The sequence below is a fragment of the Epinephelus lanceolatus genome, chromosome 9, assembly GCF_041903045.1.
Source record: "Epinephelus lanceolatus isolate andai-2023 chromosome 9, ASM4190304v1, whole genome shotgun sequence".
NCBI lineage: Eukaryota > Metazoa > Chordata > Actinopteri > Perciformes > Serranidae > Epinephelus > Epinephelus lanceolatus.
Genome location: NC_135742.1, coordinates 16,877,473 through 16,894,326, shown reverse-complemented (window position 1 = coordinate 16,894,326; position 16,854 = coordinate 16,877,473). Strand labels below are relative to the sequence as shown.

The window sequence follows — 16,854 nt, the reverse complement described above, 5'->3', positions numbered from 1 at the left end:
CAGCTCATCGGTCTTTTATATACAGCATATGCTACAGAACGTGAAGGGTTCCAGATAGTCAACAAGTTAAAAGAGAAGAACAGAAACATTTTTCTGCACCTTGTTTTTTGGGGCATGTTTGCTTTTTTTAAATACTTTATAGCTCTGCCTCTTCAAGCCTCCAAAAGCTCCTCACATTAATCACTTTGATTAAGGTACTCACAGCTCAACATGACTTGGGAAGGACTCAGCCAGACACTTCTCTGTTCTTGGCTGAGATGGACAGCATAGTGCTGCAGCATGTGTCCTTCAGGGTACTTTAAGGCATTCATTTTTAAGGGTCCTATTATACTGCTGTACTGTTTGTATTGGTACTTGTTGATAAAGAAACATTTTGGGGCACCTGGTGGCTTAGTGGGTAGAGTAGGCACCCCATATATACAAAGACAATGTCCTTGCCGCAGCGTCCATGGGTTCAATTTCAGCCTTTGGCCCTTTGCTGCATGTCATCCCCTCTCTCCCCTTCATGCTTATACTATAATACCAAAAAACAACAACATTTTCCAAAAAGTTTCATTTGCTTCATCCATGTTTGTAAACCCGTTTTTTTTTTTTTTTTTTAGATTATTTATTTATTTTATTTATTATTTACTATTTATTGCAGTTTTTGTGACATAATTTGCCTGGGTCTAGACCTTGCTAGACCTGGTTAGAATAGGCTAACAATTAGCCTATCTGAGCCACAGGCCAAACTAACTCTGTTGTCAAACTGTTGTCAAGCATTGGTCAAGCTGTGCGCCGAAACCAATGAGGCATAATAACAACAATTACGAGCACTGTAGACGAGATAAATGCTGCTATCGAGGCTGCTCCATATTGACATCTTCTCAATATTACCCAACAACATAGATCATTTAACCTCCCTAGTGATTAGTTAGCGAAAATTGAATCCCCCTCCCTCTTGGAAATCAATTACAGTGGAGGCAATGTCAAACTGAAGATGGAAACGGAGTGTACCTAATGAGTTGACAATTTTGTCTGATATTAGACAAGGACATACTAACAGCGTGTGACCATTTTTCGTATCATATATAAATTACAGACCAACATACATGCTCATAATAATGGGCTCCAAATCCGAGACTACACCCGACAAGCACTAAAAATAAAAAATAAAAAAAAAACCTGGTTATAGGTATGCTTCTACATGTCATTTACAAACAAAACAGGTTGATGACTCCTTTTGCAGCGTATCAAAATATAGCCCCTGGTACCTTCCTCTATGTGATACAAGATACCCGCCTGTTGCATATTTCTAGAACAAAGTAGCTCTTCATGACAGCACCCACATCCGTATCTCTGTCTTGATTTGCCAATGCTACGCAGCAATTTAAAACAACAATGCCAGACTGTGCTAGCTGCTTCAAGTATGACTAAGAATATGATATTCACTTATTAAAAGCCTCCTCATGCTCTCTCCATCAGACATTAAATTTGTTCTTTTCTGCCTGTCATACACTATACCTGGAGCTTGCACACATTAATGGTGCAACTGAATGTATTATTAATGCTTCGCTGCTGATTCTGTGGCCAAATTTTTTGAGATATGACTAATGGTGCTTATGCTTAGCTCGATCATATATTTAATGTTTCATTCAAAATGTCCCTTTTATTATTTTAGCTACTATTTGCCTATTTGTTCTCCATATCTTCTGTATTTTATAACGTTCAATAAAAAGCTGATCATAAAAACATAATGACTGTCTTAAATGCACATTCACTACATTGCTTATTCATCCCAGAATGTTGCCTTGCTCACTGTGTAGCTTAATCAGAAATATGTAAGAGTTGGGACGACTTAAACGTTCACCACTCAGGTTGGTTCAATCCCACTGCAGGGAACTGTGGTGTATGTGTTTCTTGGCGATTTTTACCGCAGCAGAAAACATCTGAACCTACAAAACCGATAATTTTGCCTCAGTTTTTATCTCTTGCGTAATCCTCCTGCGTCCTATTCTGAGGTCTCTTTTACCTCAGCCAGAGAGCATAAGCAGCAGCACAGATATAAAGTGAGGGATTAACTACACAACAACTTCAAATTTTGTCTAAAGGAGGTGTGTATGTGTGACACACTCCGGCAGCTGAGAGAGGACGGCTCACAAGTACCAGGTAGCAGGCAGAAAGCCATTGGTGTTTTTACCTGCTTCTGTTCAAGCACAGCTTTATCCCACAAAGACCAAACCTCTGCAGAGAACACACTCAGAATTAAAATGGGCAGATTGTGTATTTCTGTTTTCTTGGTCCGCGCAGTTGGAAAAAAACTAAATCTGGTTATCTACAGTTTGGATAGCGTGCTTAGCAAAAACCTTTTTAAAACACAGATAAAAGCACAGATTCTTGCTGTTTTTTTTTTTATGTGGGTTGATGAATGGGGAAATCTGCACACCACTAATAACAACAGCTGTAGCTGCCTGAGGTAAAGAGACATCCCATACACACTACTATTATTACCACCGCTATACAGCCCTTAATCCACACTTCACATGAGCACAATGAATCGCGAAGGAAATTTACACAACTTTGCTTCATGTTTCATCTCTGCTGTCGCCTCGCAATCCTTCCCTTCATCCTCTCCCACTGTCATCCTCTTGTTTTCCTCATCCTCTTTCCTCTACTCATCGTCCTTCCTGTCACCTTCCCCTGCATCCTCGTCTTCTTCCTTCTATCCCGCGCTCTGATCCTGTTTCTTTTCTAACTTTTTTTCCCCCTTCTGACAGCAGATCACTTAAGTCCTTTTCTGTCTCAGCTGCTTCTCCTTTGGGATAACAAACAAGCTATGCAACAGGTCCCACATCATACCGACAATGAAAGAGGCCATTTCCATCCATCCTTTCCAGGATATACTATGAGTTTTGAAAGATTGAAGGGTAGGTGTGAGAATTTGCCTGTGCACTGAAATGCTTCTTCAGTATGGTTTTCATATAGGTAACTTTCCACTGAAGCCGATACAAATTCAGTTAAGGGAAACGGCAGCTCCCCTGGGTGATGTGCTACACTGACTGCCACACAACAGCAGCAACAGTGATTTATAATTTCAATATACGCTGTTGGTCTACACACTGTGGAGGCAGAGGGAGGGGATGTTATGAAAGAAATCCCCCAGACAGTAAATATTTCAGTGAATAAATATCCTAAAAAGAAGTCCAAACATGTCATCTAACATCTCCTCCACTGTACTGTAGATATACTGTATGTCACATATTGTTTGGTGACGGAGATGTGAAGCTCTCTGGCAGTCATCCTCCTCCTCCTCAGGGAGAGTGTTAATGAAGCAGGAGGCTAGTCAGATGGGAGAGTCTCTGACTCTCCACTTGGGTTCCAGGCAATCAATAATATACAGACGGCCACCCTCGCCTTTCTCTCCTTCTCTTTCATTTTCTTTCCTTTATCCATTTTATCTTCATTATTTTACTCCCTACTGTATGTGCGTTCGTATGTGTTTTCACCTCCTCTCTCTCTTGCCTATATCACCCCTCCTCCCCTCCCCTGACCCCGGTCACCTTTAATGCTCTAATTTCTCCTGTTTGCATTTGGTTTCGTCTTCCCCTCTCTTTTGCAGTTAGCAGCATGGATGTTATAAAACTGCCTTGTAATTAGTGTGACACTTGCAGCTGCATTTCACTTCTATTCGCAACTAATTTACTTCTCAGTCATCGCAGTGTTTTGACATTCCAGAAGTTGCACTGTGCAATTCTCAGAGAGTTTGGAAGAAAACAAACTTACTGTCAGGAAACTCTAATCTGAAAACACTGATGGAAATCTAAAAAAAAAATAAAATAAAATAAAATATTGTGCACACTCAAACTGCCTTAATACAAAGTTAAACGAGGTATCCTTTCCATCTCTCAGATACTTCACTGCCCCGAGGGATGTGGTCCAACCTGTGAGGCAACAGTGCCCCCTGCAGCTCACAGGAGGACGTGCACCTCAGTAACATTCAGTGAAGTTGATCCGTCTACACTTTTAACCAGCCTTGTTTCAGCCCCCAAGCTATCTCCTCCCACAAGGGGAATTGTGTAAGTGGATTTAAATAAATTAATGCTTCTGCTAGCCTAGGGAAAACACAGCAGAAAATAGTCCAAAACAAAAAAAATTCAAACTGCTGTCGCATTCACAAAGATAAAGAAGAACATATATTTTTTCTGGCTCACGCCTATAGGCCCTCATTTAAGACTGCAGCAATTTGAATATGTCATGCCTAATTCCACGTTTAGGCTGAGCCGGCATTCTCTAGGGACTGAATACAAAGCAGCGTGCAAGAAAGACACTTGACTAGTCAGCTGGAACAACACTATCCAGGCTGGGGAGATAATCAGTCCCACCATTTTGAGACCAAATCTGCTCTAAAAGAAACCAGTCATAACTAAGATTTCCAGTATCCGTGCCAACAAACAGCAGTCCCATCTGAGCAGCATCAACAAAATATATTCCAAATGCTTGTCAGAGCATCAACAGCACTTGATTAATCTTATCGCACCGAGTATGTGGGCATATGTGAGGCTGTTAGAAGAATCAAAACATTAAGTCGAGATAAAAGATTTCCATCAAATCACAAACTTCAAAGGCTGGAAATCATTTAATGTGAAAAAGAAACAGCCTATTGAGTTTTCACTGCTTTTGCTACCGCAACAGAGCGATCCTTCTCTCAGAGGGAAAGAAAGAAATGAGTGAGGGAGGCTCATGAGGTCTTGGCTATTAGAGTAACTACATAGCATTAGCTAATTGGGATCCAAACAATCTCTACTGAATACAAATGAATGGGAACAGGGAAGCACTACAGAGGAAAATCTAAAGTCAGAACCTTATTTGTATCATGTTCCTCAGTGTTTTCCTTTATACATGCAAATATTTAGGGCAAGGCCACATTAGGATGCAGCACCACATTCCTTAATGCAATGCTTTGTTTTAAACTGACACTAATATATATGCATAGATTAAGTATCAAGAATATAAATAAGGAAAACATAATCATCCCTAATGACCTCAATAAGGCAGACATCTCAGACATATGGTAAACAAGCCTGGATACTGTGCACAAATGGATACAGTTCAGTTACAATGCAGCCCTTCAATAAATGCACACACTGTCCAATTCCAGCTACAAAGAAAGTCTCTCAAGAGAACAAAGACACCCTGGAGGTTTCAGATAACAAGCTCCCTGATCTCTGGTCTTTACACTACAGTTACTCTGGAGCCAGATGTACGTCTACCTCTGGGTCAGGACACACACCAGTGGGATTACCATCTATTAGCGAAGAAAAAGGGACAGATTGGAGATGCTTCTCATTTGGCATAAACACAGAACAGGTCTCTGATTAGGGTGGATAAGAAGGGTTTTTAAGTAGTTTGTGTGAATGTTAAGAAAAGCAGAGCAAGAACAATAATGACAGGCGAGTACACTGTATGTGCATACACTGTATATGTGTGTGTGGGTGTGTGTGTGTGTGTTTTCACACCTCAGAGTCTTCATTGTGAAGTCCCAGTTGGAGGACAGCACTGGGGGACTTCAGTCTGGCTTGGCTGGACTGGGCCATCTGCAGGTTTAACTGCCAGCCAACATACTCCAGCTGCAACATACAAACAGAGACAGTCTTTCTTTAGAATATACTATGCAGGAATGTATAGACTCATACAGAAATAACCCCTCTCAGTCTTACGACCCACTGTCAGTGTGTGGCAGAGTGTTTATCTGCAGAGACTCTGCCCTCTGCCTGTAGTTTCTTATTTTCTGTGCTCAGGATGTTTATGGGTGTGTATCCTCACAGTGCTCAGGTGAGGTCGGGGCTTTATAAAAAGGTAGCAACCAGGTGCCAGACCGTAAGCAGCTGTAATCAACAATCCTGTACCATATACCTTTAATATGAGCTGGTTATTGTGAGTCACCACAATGCACGTCATTATTTTCCACCTGTTTTGACTGATTATCAGCCTGTTGAACTTATTTGATTGTACTTTTATGGCCAACACAGAATACATTTTGAAAAAGCAATGTAGCACTTGTGTCGAATCAGGAAACTGCATTGATACGATATAAGAAAGAACATTTTAGAGACTGTTCAAAGACGTCTTGTTGACAGTGTTTTAACTTTTAATATGTGTACATATCGTGGGTACCTGGGGGCTAAGAACAAAATAAAAACTGTCCAGAATTACAAACATTGCCAGTAAAATTATTACAACAGAGCAGAAACTACTGGGATGTTTACACAAAGCGCAGGTGAAACAAAAGGCCAGACAAATTATGTCTGATCCTGTTTATCGTTTTTTTTTAAGAATTTATAAACCTGCCCTCAGGAAGATGTTATAGAGCCGCCGCTGCAGCAGCTGAGACCATTTACAAAAACTGTTTTCATACTAAATGCCAATGTTTCACTAAATTCGCACTGGAACCATGTCCGTTTACTGCTGCTTGTGTTAATTACTGAATGTAATGGGATTCTACTATGCTGTGCTATAACCAACCTGTGTGTGGACAATAAAGATTAGTATTATTATAATTATATTGATGTAGTTGTAATAAAGCCTCTGAGCTTCCATTTAATAAATGCCCTGGACACATTTTTAAAGACTTCACAAAAAACTTTAAGGTAGCACTTTCCTGAGAAAAATAACAGTGGAAGCCGAATTTTCGCAATGTATATCTATGAGTATATTGATTATATTTTATTAGTCCCTTTTCCTCATTATGTTCTCACTATTTGACATCAATTTGTGCTATATTAATCAAGTTAATCATAGTGTAACTATCATAAATTAAAATGTGCAAATACAAAACACTGCCAATCTAATTGTTAAACATAATTTTAACTTTATGTCCTTTTCTTCCATAAGCTAGTGACACTATATTGTTTTTATTCTTTGGCTGCATCTTACCTATAGTTTCACTATCGTATAATCCACTGATCATTTTTGCAATTAATCGATTGTTTGGTCTATGACAGAATTGCAATGAATAGTCAATTAATCAATTAGTCAATTGAAATAAAATGAATCGCCACTATTTTAATAATCAAATAATCATTCTTTCATCATTTTTTAAGCAAAATCATTTGCTGGTTTGAGCTTCTTAAATGTGAGAATGCTGTTTTTCTTTGACAGTTATGATAGTAGATAAAGAGTCTTTGGGTTTTGGGCGACTGGCTGGACAAAAGAAGCCAATTTAAGATGTCATTTTGGGATTCTGGGAAGTTGTGATGAGCATTTTTCAGAATTATTTGACATTTTATAGAATAAATGATTTATCTGGGCGGCATGGTGGTGTGGAGGTTAGCACTGTTGCCTCACAGCAAAAGGGTTCCTGGTTCGATCCCAGGGTGGGGGAGGCCCTTCTGTGTGGATTTTGCATGTTCTCCCTGTGTCAGTGTGGGTTTTCTCCGGGTACTCAGGCTTCCTCCCACAGTTCAAAGACATGCAGGTTAACTGATAACTCGAAATTGTCCGTAGGTGTGAATGGTTGTCTGTCTCTATGTTGTCAGCCCTGTGATAGTCTGGCAATCTGTCTAGGATGATAGGGGATAGGCTCCAGCCCCCTGGCGACCCTCAAGAGGATAAGCGGTTAGAAAATGGATGGATGGATGATTTATCTATTAATTGTGAAAATAATCAGCAGATTATTTGATTATGAAAATAACTGTCAGCTAGTCTGTAAAACATCACATCATCCATTATTGTAATAGTTGCGGATTATTTTTCTTTCGATGGACTAACTAATTAATCAAACAGCAGACATTGTTGCTCATTTGTAAAAAGTTGAGACTTTCTTACTTTTATGTTCCTATTTTATGGAGATGAGACTGCAAACCCACTCAAGAAAAGTAAAGAGTTTCTTTAGTTAGAAATAGAGTGTGCACAAGTTATTAATGGCCTGTTTGCTGACCATGTACTGACCAGATGACCCACAGCCAACATCATTAAAAAAAGCCATTGTATTATCACACTCATGAATATGGTAATTATCACAGACATTAAGATTTACATCCGCAGAAGTTTGCTTAATCTCCTCAAAGTTTAAGTTGCCTTGTTTCCGAGCTGCAGGTTGTCAGAGTAACACTCGGTCTCAGTCAGCTGTAGCAGCGTGATGGATTAGCAGCACTGAGTCAAGGCAGGGCAGTTAAGTGTTTTATGATGCAGAGAGAGGCCATAATAATAAACCATGTGTGACTTATTGGGTCTGGATGCTTCCGCGACATCAGATGACAGGTGTGAGGTGGGGAAGGGCTGGGCCTCATTATTCACCACTGGAACAGCATCCTCATTAGCATGAATAAACACCACAACTCTGTGATGTTGTACTTATTTTACATTTGGTGTACGCAAACAAATCAGTTTAAGGAAATGAATCAAAATGAATTCATTAAAAATAAATACATATACTGTATGTTAATATCATGTAACACATAAATGCCTACATAAATAACTACTCATAAAAACGAATAGTATGCTTACATATGTTAAAGGAGCAGTTCACCACAAATCAAATAAGCATATTTTTCCTCTTAGCTTTTCTGCTATTTCTCAATCTGGATTGTTTTGGTGTTAGTTGCAGAGTGTTGGAGATATCGGCCGTAGATATGTCTGCCTCCTCTTTAACACAATGGAACTAGATGGCACTCGGCTTGTGGTGCTCAAAGCGCTGCAAAAGTACATTTACAAAACTCAGTAGCAATGTCTCTTTCCAGAAATCATGACCTAGTTACTGAGGATAATCCACAGACCTTGCTGTGAGCAGTTTCATGTAGGAACCATTTTCTTTCTGCTGAACTACACCCGGGCAGAAGGAAGCGTGCATCTGCTGCTAGCTCACCTAGCACCAATGAGAAGATGCAGATGCAGTGATACAGCTGGCAAGTGTAGTTCAGCAGAAAGAGACACTGCTGTTGAAATTTTCCACTGGGTTTTTTTTGACGCTTTGAGCACCACAACCGGAGTGCCATCGAGTTCCATTATAAAAGAGAGAATGGAGATATCAACACTCAGCAACTCACATCAAAAACGAACAGCACTACAGGTAAGAAGAAAACAGTTTAGTTTTGATTTGAGGATAAACTGTTTCTATAATAGTACTTGGTAGATGTGTTTTGTGGCACAATCCAAAGAGGAATTTGCTCATTTTAAAAGGAAAAGCAGACAATCAAAGGAATCATCACTGCAGACAAAGACAAATCTCTGTAAACAGCAGCGTTGATTAAAACAGCGACTGGGCTAATCAATCAGACAACTGGCAGTCACACACATGAAGACTAACTGGGACATCCTGTTAATTCCAGTCGAATACAGAAATTCAAATGAGCAGTGCTCCTGTGGGAAGAAGTTAGTCTCAGTGCTGATGACACATCCGTGTGCATCGAAGCCGGACATCCACGTCTTCCACCAGAACTCTAACGCAACGTGCATGTGTGGATCGGAGACTGTGGAAAGAGTCTCAAACGCCACACATAAATGTAACTTATCCATACGTGTCAGGTGATCCATGCACTAAAGGAAACCTTTAAATATTTCTATACATTTAGTTTCAAAGGGAAGCATTATTAGAGTGATGAACTTGAATTTGGAAACTGATAAGCAGAGTATTGACATTTGCTCTTAGCTTATTCATTACAAGCTGTTCATACTGTTAATACTGCTCACACTGGATATATCTAAGTTCATATCAACCCCTTAGTGTTTATTTTTGTTTTGTTTTATTTGTCAAGGTCCTCCTCCTTGTATACAAAGCCCTCAGTGGGCTCGGACCAAGCTACATTGCTAACTCCCTTGTTAACTATTTCCCTTCTAGAACACTGCGATCATCTGCCGCTGGTTTATTGAAGGTTTCTAACAAAGAAAACTGCGGATGCAGCCCCAAAGCTATGGAACACACTACGTATAGATATCAGGGAAGCCAGCTCACTAAATATTTTAAAAGAAAGCTAAAAATATACTTCACTTTAGACTTTAATTATCTGACTTTCCTGTTACAGGCCTGAAACTCTTTCTTACTGCTGCAATTCTATTAAAATGTTATATATTTTACTTTTACTTATGATTAATGGTTTTAAGATTATAAGATATTGCTGATATTAAACTATGATTCCTTTCTATGTACTTCTTTTACTTCTTTTTTTGTAAAGCACTTTGTTCTGTATTCCTTGTATGAAAGGTGCTATACAGATAAAGTGTATTATTATTATTGTTATATTACTACCATACATATGTGCATTACTCTGCAGTCTTTACTTTTTGCGCTTCTGTTTAGACGTTAATCTGCATCTTGTTATCTCAGTACCTGTATTCTGTGCAATCACAATGAAGCGTATTTAACTGAAAAATTGCTTTACATTTATTCAGAATGGTTGGTGTTTGTTTGTGGATTGGAAAACACATTTATAAAGACCATAAATTACCCACAAAGTGTAATACACTTTTGTAAATCTTGCTTTTATGTGTGCATTATGAAACCACAGTTCACCCCTAGTTTGACCAGTTTTTAATTGATAGCGTTACTATTGCGACAGCAGGTGAGAATTTTACGACATGTCATACTCAGCTATTATGAGGAAAGAACGATGAGGTGCCAATTAGCGCGTTTACTTTAATGACGAATCCTATAAAAGACAGAAAAATCTAACTCAAAGTCTCAGAAGTGAGTAAACACAACACCCTGCATTCTGTTCAATAGGAAAAGCAGGTGAGAAAACATATACACAAAAGGTAGAAAGTCAAAGCTGTAACAGAGGTCGTCTTGAAAGATCAATGGCTGTTGCAGCCTCCTGCTGGCTGCAACAAACTCATGGGGGAGAGACAGATGACTCATGAGACCCAGGCAGGTGAGATGTCTTCATGTTCGGCAGCAGCATAATGTGACTGATGCGTACATGCTGCTTATTTACTCTGTTAGATCTTAATTCCCTTGACTTTGTGAGGGATGCTGTTTGAAGTGTCAGCGCTTAATCAAGTTATAGAGAGGAACAAGTTTTTAAAATCTATGTGACAACTTGCGTGAGCTGCAAACGAACCCTTTGTAATCCAAACAGCTGGAATGAATTCACACGAAAGCAGGTCAGTCTTAATATGGATAGTCGGATGTTGATTCTCAATTTAGTATCAAGAGACTATAATGTCTCACTAAACAGTGCTCAGTTCAAAGGGATGAAGCGGTGAAAAAAGTAGGCTATAATTACACAGTGTCTGGGAGAGGATTAATCTTATACTTTGGAAACATGATCAGCTTTAGGTTGATGACGGCTGTAGGCAAAGTTCAGAGTTAGAGCTGCAAAACAGAACCAAAAAATCTGCTTTATTTACTGTTAGCCCTTTATTTTATTAGCCTTACCTTCTTTGGGGCAAAGGTACTGTGCTTTAGTTTCTCCACCAGCTCAGGTCCAGCTGTTGCCCAGGTTTGTGAGAACACCTCAGCCTTGTCTGGGTTTACATTGACCGCCTCCAGCTGCTGCTGCAGAGAGGCCGGCTTTACATTATGATACACTGCCTACAGAGGAGAGAGGATACGGGTTAGGGTAGTAACTGTATAATAAATGCTACCATTAACCATGGTTTACAGGTGAAACTGATTACTATATACAGCCCCATGTACCCCAAACACTCAATATTGCTAAAACACAATAATTCACAATACAACAGTGACCCCTGCTGGAGAAATGGAATTACAATGTGATCCACACTAACACAAAAACTACAGACAGTATGACCATTTCTATCTTCCTTCCCATCTATATAGTGAAGCTCTCATCAGATTTCTCCACATATTGACTTACTGAATATATGCGCTTGAACAAAGTATACAGTTTCAACCAGAGATATGATCAACTGCGGTAATCTGTCTCTCTTCATAAGCAATGCACATATAAATGGTCTCTTGGAAGCACCTGCACATTCACTATACATAGTAATAGTCACTTTGCTGGATCATCTGCTACATTTTCATTTTTGTCTCTATTTTGTTTTTGTTTTTCAAGTCATTTTTCTGTAAATGCTTCTGTATAATGTAAACAAACCCCAGGAGGTAAATATAAAATGGATGGAAATGTCTCTGTCTGCACCAAAATTAAATATTTTAGCAGGTGAGAGTCATCATGTTTCTTCTTTCTTATATCCAAAGCAATGGAAATCTTCATACCGAGCACTCCTCTTACTTGTGGGCGGCTGTGGCTCAGAGGTAAAGGTAAACCAATCGAAAGATCAGCAGTTCGATCTTCGGCACCTCCAGCTTGCATGTCAAGTATCCTTGAGCAAGATACTGAACCCCAAATTGCTCCCGATGGCTGTTCAATCGGTGTGTGAGTGTGTTAAAAACTGAGTAGCAGGTGGCACCTTGTATGGTAGCCTCGGCCACCAGTGTATGAATGCATGTGTGAATGTGACTCGTGGTGTAAAAAGCGCTTTGAGTGGTCGGATGACTAGAAAGGTGCTATACAAATGCAGGTCCATTTACCATTTACTTGGCCTCCTCCATCACATCTAATAATACCTAGTGTTGACTTGGGATGTGCATGATTAGTTGACTATCCAATTAAACATTACCCTTGGTACCATAAATACTTATTACTTAAATTATTATTACTTTATGCACTTGCATTCACCCAGTGAAAATACTGTTGTAATAATAAGGCATGTTTCCTAAAGAATTTCCCCCAAAAAATGTTTTCAATAAATGTTATTTTATTTTTCTTTATTGAGTTGCTTATAATGCACAGTGCAAAGCACCACACATTTCAGCTGCATTTAAAATACAATTTTCGTCATTGAAAAATGTGATTAATGATTAATTAATTAATTCGAATGGCTCTTACAGAATACGCAATATTTTTCATGACCATGTTTAACCTTATGGATTAGAATGTGCTAAATTGTGACTGTTTTCAGAATGTTTTCTTACTTCTAGACTAGTTGGCTAGTCTAAGTTTAAACTTCCTTTTAAATGTGAGGAAAATTAGTTGTTAGGAACACCAGTAATGCTGACAGCTTAAAAATATTGAATATACTAAAAGAACAAAGAGTTTCACACCATGTTTCACATCAGGTAGTCTTGGGTAGGTAGACATATCTGCACAGCTGCGTATGTGTCAGCACTTGAGAAAGACATGTCAGGTAAAACCCCTACAATAATTCAACAACTGTCAGATGACCACCCCTCACCTGCTCTAGTATGAAGGCAGCCGTTTCCAGTACTAGACTGAGAGCCTGTTTATCCAGTGAAAGAGCAGCCTGAAGTTTTTCTTCCTCCTCTTCACTGAATGTCCGCTCTCCCTATGTGTAAAAACATAATTTGCTGAAAAGATCCTCAAGTAATCATTATTTTTAAGAACTGAAACATAAATGAAAAGCTGCTTTCTGCTTGAGAACCAACAACTTTTCAAATTAAAAGTGTGAAACAGCTTCATAATATATAATGTGGGTGTCAGAGGCCAGCAAACGTATGTGCAACCATTCAAATTGAATTTAATCTGACATTTGGACAACAACAATAGAGATATGGTTTTACCTGGTGTGAGTGACAGCAGACATTTTGGCTTGTCAGAGCAGCAAAAGCACAGATTAAACTAATGGCATTCACAATGGATCCATTATAATTAACTGTATTAGGAAACCCTGTTAGAGAGCAATCATGCAGGGATTCATTATTAATGTTATTAGTTACACCTGTGCTTCTCATGCTATGAGATGTCAAAATGTCTATTACATTGTATATTATTATTAAACTAATGTGTATGGTATTACTTTCTCTTAGCAAATAAAAAGACTGAACTAAGCAGACAAACTGTTCTCTGAAGAAATGACTGACACCTTCTGACAGCCTGCTAAGTCTTGTGAAAAACCAGCATGATCAACAGGGCCAGGCATGTGTGTGCATTCATTACAGCCGAGTGTGACTGATGCTCCAGTAAGTCATTATGCATGCACTGCTCTCTCTGGCACTACAGCTTTACAGCAAAAGCCTCGAAAGCCTCTTGTCTTTGGCACGGATAACACTGTGCAGTCTCTGTACCTTCAGATGAAGCTTTTGTATGATGCGTGAGATCAACCTTGAGAACTTGTTCACATCAATCGCATTGATGAAAGTCACCGCTTCTTTTATGCTGTTTGGGAGGAACAGATGTGAGCATTAATGACAGCGGTGTAGAAAGCACTCAGATCTTTTAGTTAAGACACAGAATCAGAGTTTGCTACGCAAGTATGATGTCATACATGAAAGGCATGTCACACTGGCTGTCAGCGAATTTCAGAGGTACCTCTATACATTAACAACAAACACACATAGACTATAAACACGTAGCAGTGACAACACACACCATCAGCAGACAATAATGTTTTGTATCTATTGCAATAGCTTCCAGATGGTAAATAAGAGCATGAGTGCAAGTGTGAAAAGTCCATAACAGCCTAAAATAAGGTTTTGTGTACATAAATGTGAGTGCAAGAGTATTTTGCATGTGCAGACATATTAGCTACTGCAGAGTAAATATAGTGTATACACAGCTATTTCACTAGCTGTAATCATGTGCATTAAAAACTACAGTAGTGATATCTCAAAGCTTATATACACAATCAAAAAGGAGCATTTGAAATTTTACAAAAGTCCAGTCGGAGCTACAAACACTGATGTATGTCAACCAGTTCTCAAGGATGGGGGATTTTGGGCCCAGTTTGCGCATCGTACATAATGATACTGGTTTAACAATTTAGACATTTGTTTCTCAATATATACATAATTTCTCTATCTTACCTTTTCTTGCAATGCCATACACTCTTGACTAATTTCCTTATAATATTATTTGCTTTAATCAAGCATAAAACTGCTACGTCCACAAAAGCTCTCATGCAGAATAATTGTGACGTTTAACCCCAGTTTGTGATTCCCGTTTGTACATTTGACACCTTTACACCACATATACAAAGTTATAATCACGTCGCATGTGTATTATTATATTATAGGGGGTGTGGTTGCCAAATTCTGCTGCCTACTTTAAACCTAAAACAATACATCACAGTCACAATGAACTGGGAACACAAGTATAAAACAGAATCTCAAAATAACTTGTAATTAAACTATTTGAGACTTGACTTCAGCTTGATTTCCTTCTGAAATGTAGCCTATTGCACAAAGTCTTTCGAGAAGACAATGTTCAATTTGACTGCCTATATTTCAAAGTCTGACATTACTTCAGTATAGCTACTTCACTGCTATCTACCATAATGCTAGCTAACATATAATACATTGTGAATGGGTGTATTAGAGGAAATGTAAATTAGGCAGCTACTGTACATAAATATTTACCCCTCAAACATCACGAAAATCTGACAAAAATAAAGATTAGCAGTAAGATGAGTCATCCCTAAGCTAGTACACTGTCTCTGCTGATGTTAATTTATGCACCAAATCACAATATCGATAACTTCGTGTCTCGGATTTTGGCTACAGGTAGCTGAACGTTATCTATCGGAAGGATTTATTTGCCTCTGAATTTAATAAATAAAAGCTGCCCACCTCTGTGTTTCTTTTATAAAAGAAGTCATTGTTATCTGCTGCTTTCTGCAAATGAAAAATGAAGAGCGTCAAAGCAACTGCAGCATCCTCACTCTGTTGTCATTCCTACTTCCTGATGTCACGAGACGACTCACGTGACAGTCAAAGCTGCGCAATAATACGCAGTGAAGAAGAGGCTACAGAAATATTTCTCACTCAAAGAATTGAAAATAAAAGCATAAACGTGTGTCACGGTTGCATTGTAACCCAACAGTGTCGAAAATATTTTTGTATCAGCAACAACTGGATTCGTTACAGCGTAACGTGCGTAAAAGCTGCGCATAACGAAAGTGTCTGCTACAAGCGTCACTACGGAATACGCGTTGGACAAACAGAGCTGGCAAGAAATGCGCAACAGAAGAAGCATAATTACTGTTTTGCATGATTTGAAAGGTATTCAGCTGGATAATCTGCCAGGTTATTAAAACCCCATTTGTCAAGTGTTCCTGCTTTCTTTCATGGTGGTAATTGAGTTATATGTGTTAGTAATGTAATACTAAAGGCTCATGAGTTTCTCACTTTCTAATAAGTGATCAATAAGCCACCTGCAGTCATTAATAAAGTGTTTATAAAGTGTTAACAGTGTGAACTCGGTCTACATGTAATTCAGCTACTAGTTCAACTGCATTTTGCATTGGCTTGCTGGTAGTTCAAATACATTTATACTTTTATAGTTACTTTTTTTTATAACTCTTTTTCTGTATATAACTGAAAACACAAACAATGTGAGGGTATAAATGTAAAGGAATTCATTTTTTATTTATGTTATATCAGTGCTTATTTACTGTCATTGAACCCCCTTGGACCAGAATTAGTTCTAAGAATCGGTTTATACTTTTTATTAACATTAATATTTATTAAGTTGCTGCACGTTATTTTAGAAGTTACCTGACTAACCGAGTAACCCTGCCTAGTGCATTCCTCCCTCCTGGACTCTTTCTGGATGGCAGATGTCTTACTGATGACTAGACTAGACTAGACCAGACTATACTAGAATAGATCTTTATTGTCCACCAGGGATGGTTGTGCCAGGTCACCAGACACAAAAGACACTGTACATTGTACACAAACCCACCCGACATTTCCTTTATTTTTCCACAAATAGTCAAGTATTTTATTTTTTGGCTTATGTATGATCAGCAAAAAAGTGGCCAATTTTTGTAGTGAATAGATTTTTTTAATTAATCTATTTATTCTGTTGCTTGCATGTGACTTTTTGTACATTTTGTTATTATAGTACAAAAAAAAGTACATTGTAAATTTGATCATCTTTTGCAAAACAAGTTTGAACT

The 16,854-nt window shown here is 38.6% G+C and overlaps 1 protein-coding gene across 1 annotated transcript in view; it reads right to left on the bottom strand.

Annotated features, from left to right (window-relative positions):
• Positions 1 to 15,663, bottom strand: part of commd10 (COMM domain containing 10) — a 79,512-nt gene extending 63,849 nt beyond the window's left edge. The window contains exons 1-5 of the mRNA XM_033618645.2: positions 15,524 to 15,663; positions 14,024 to 14,114; positions 13,174 to 13,284; positions 11,351 to 11,506; positions 5,496 to 5,606 (exon numbers count right to left, since the gene is read on the bottom strand). Coding sequence (XP_033474536.2) covers positions 5,496 to 5,606; positions 11,351 to 11,506; positions 13,174 to 13,284; positions 14,024 to 14,114; positions 15,524 to 15,552 — 498 coding nt within the window. The 5' untranslated portion in view covers positions 15,553 to 15,663. The remainder of the gene's footprint in view (positions 1 to 5,495; positions 5,607 to 11,350; positions 11,507 to 13,173; positions 13,285 to 14,023; positions 14,115 to 15,523) is intronic.
• Positions 15,664 to 16,854: the final 1,191 nt, after the last annotated feature.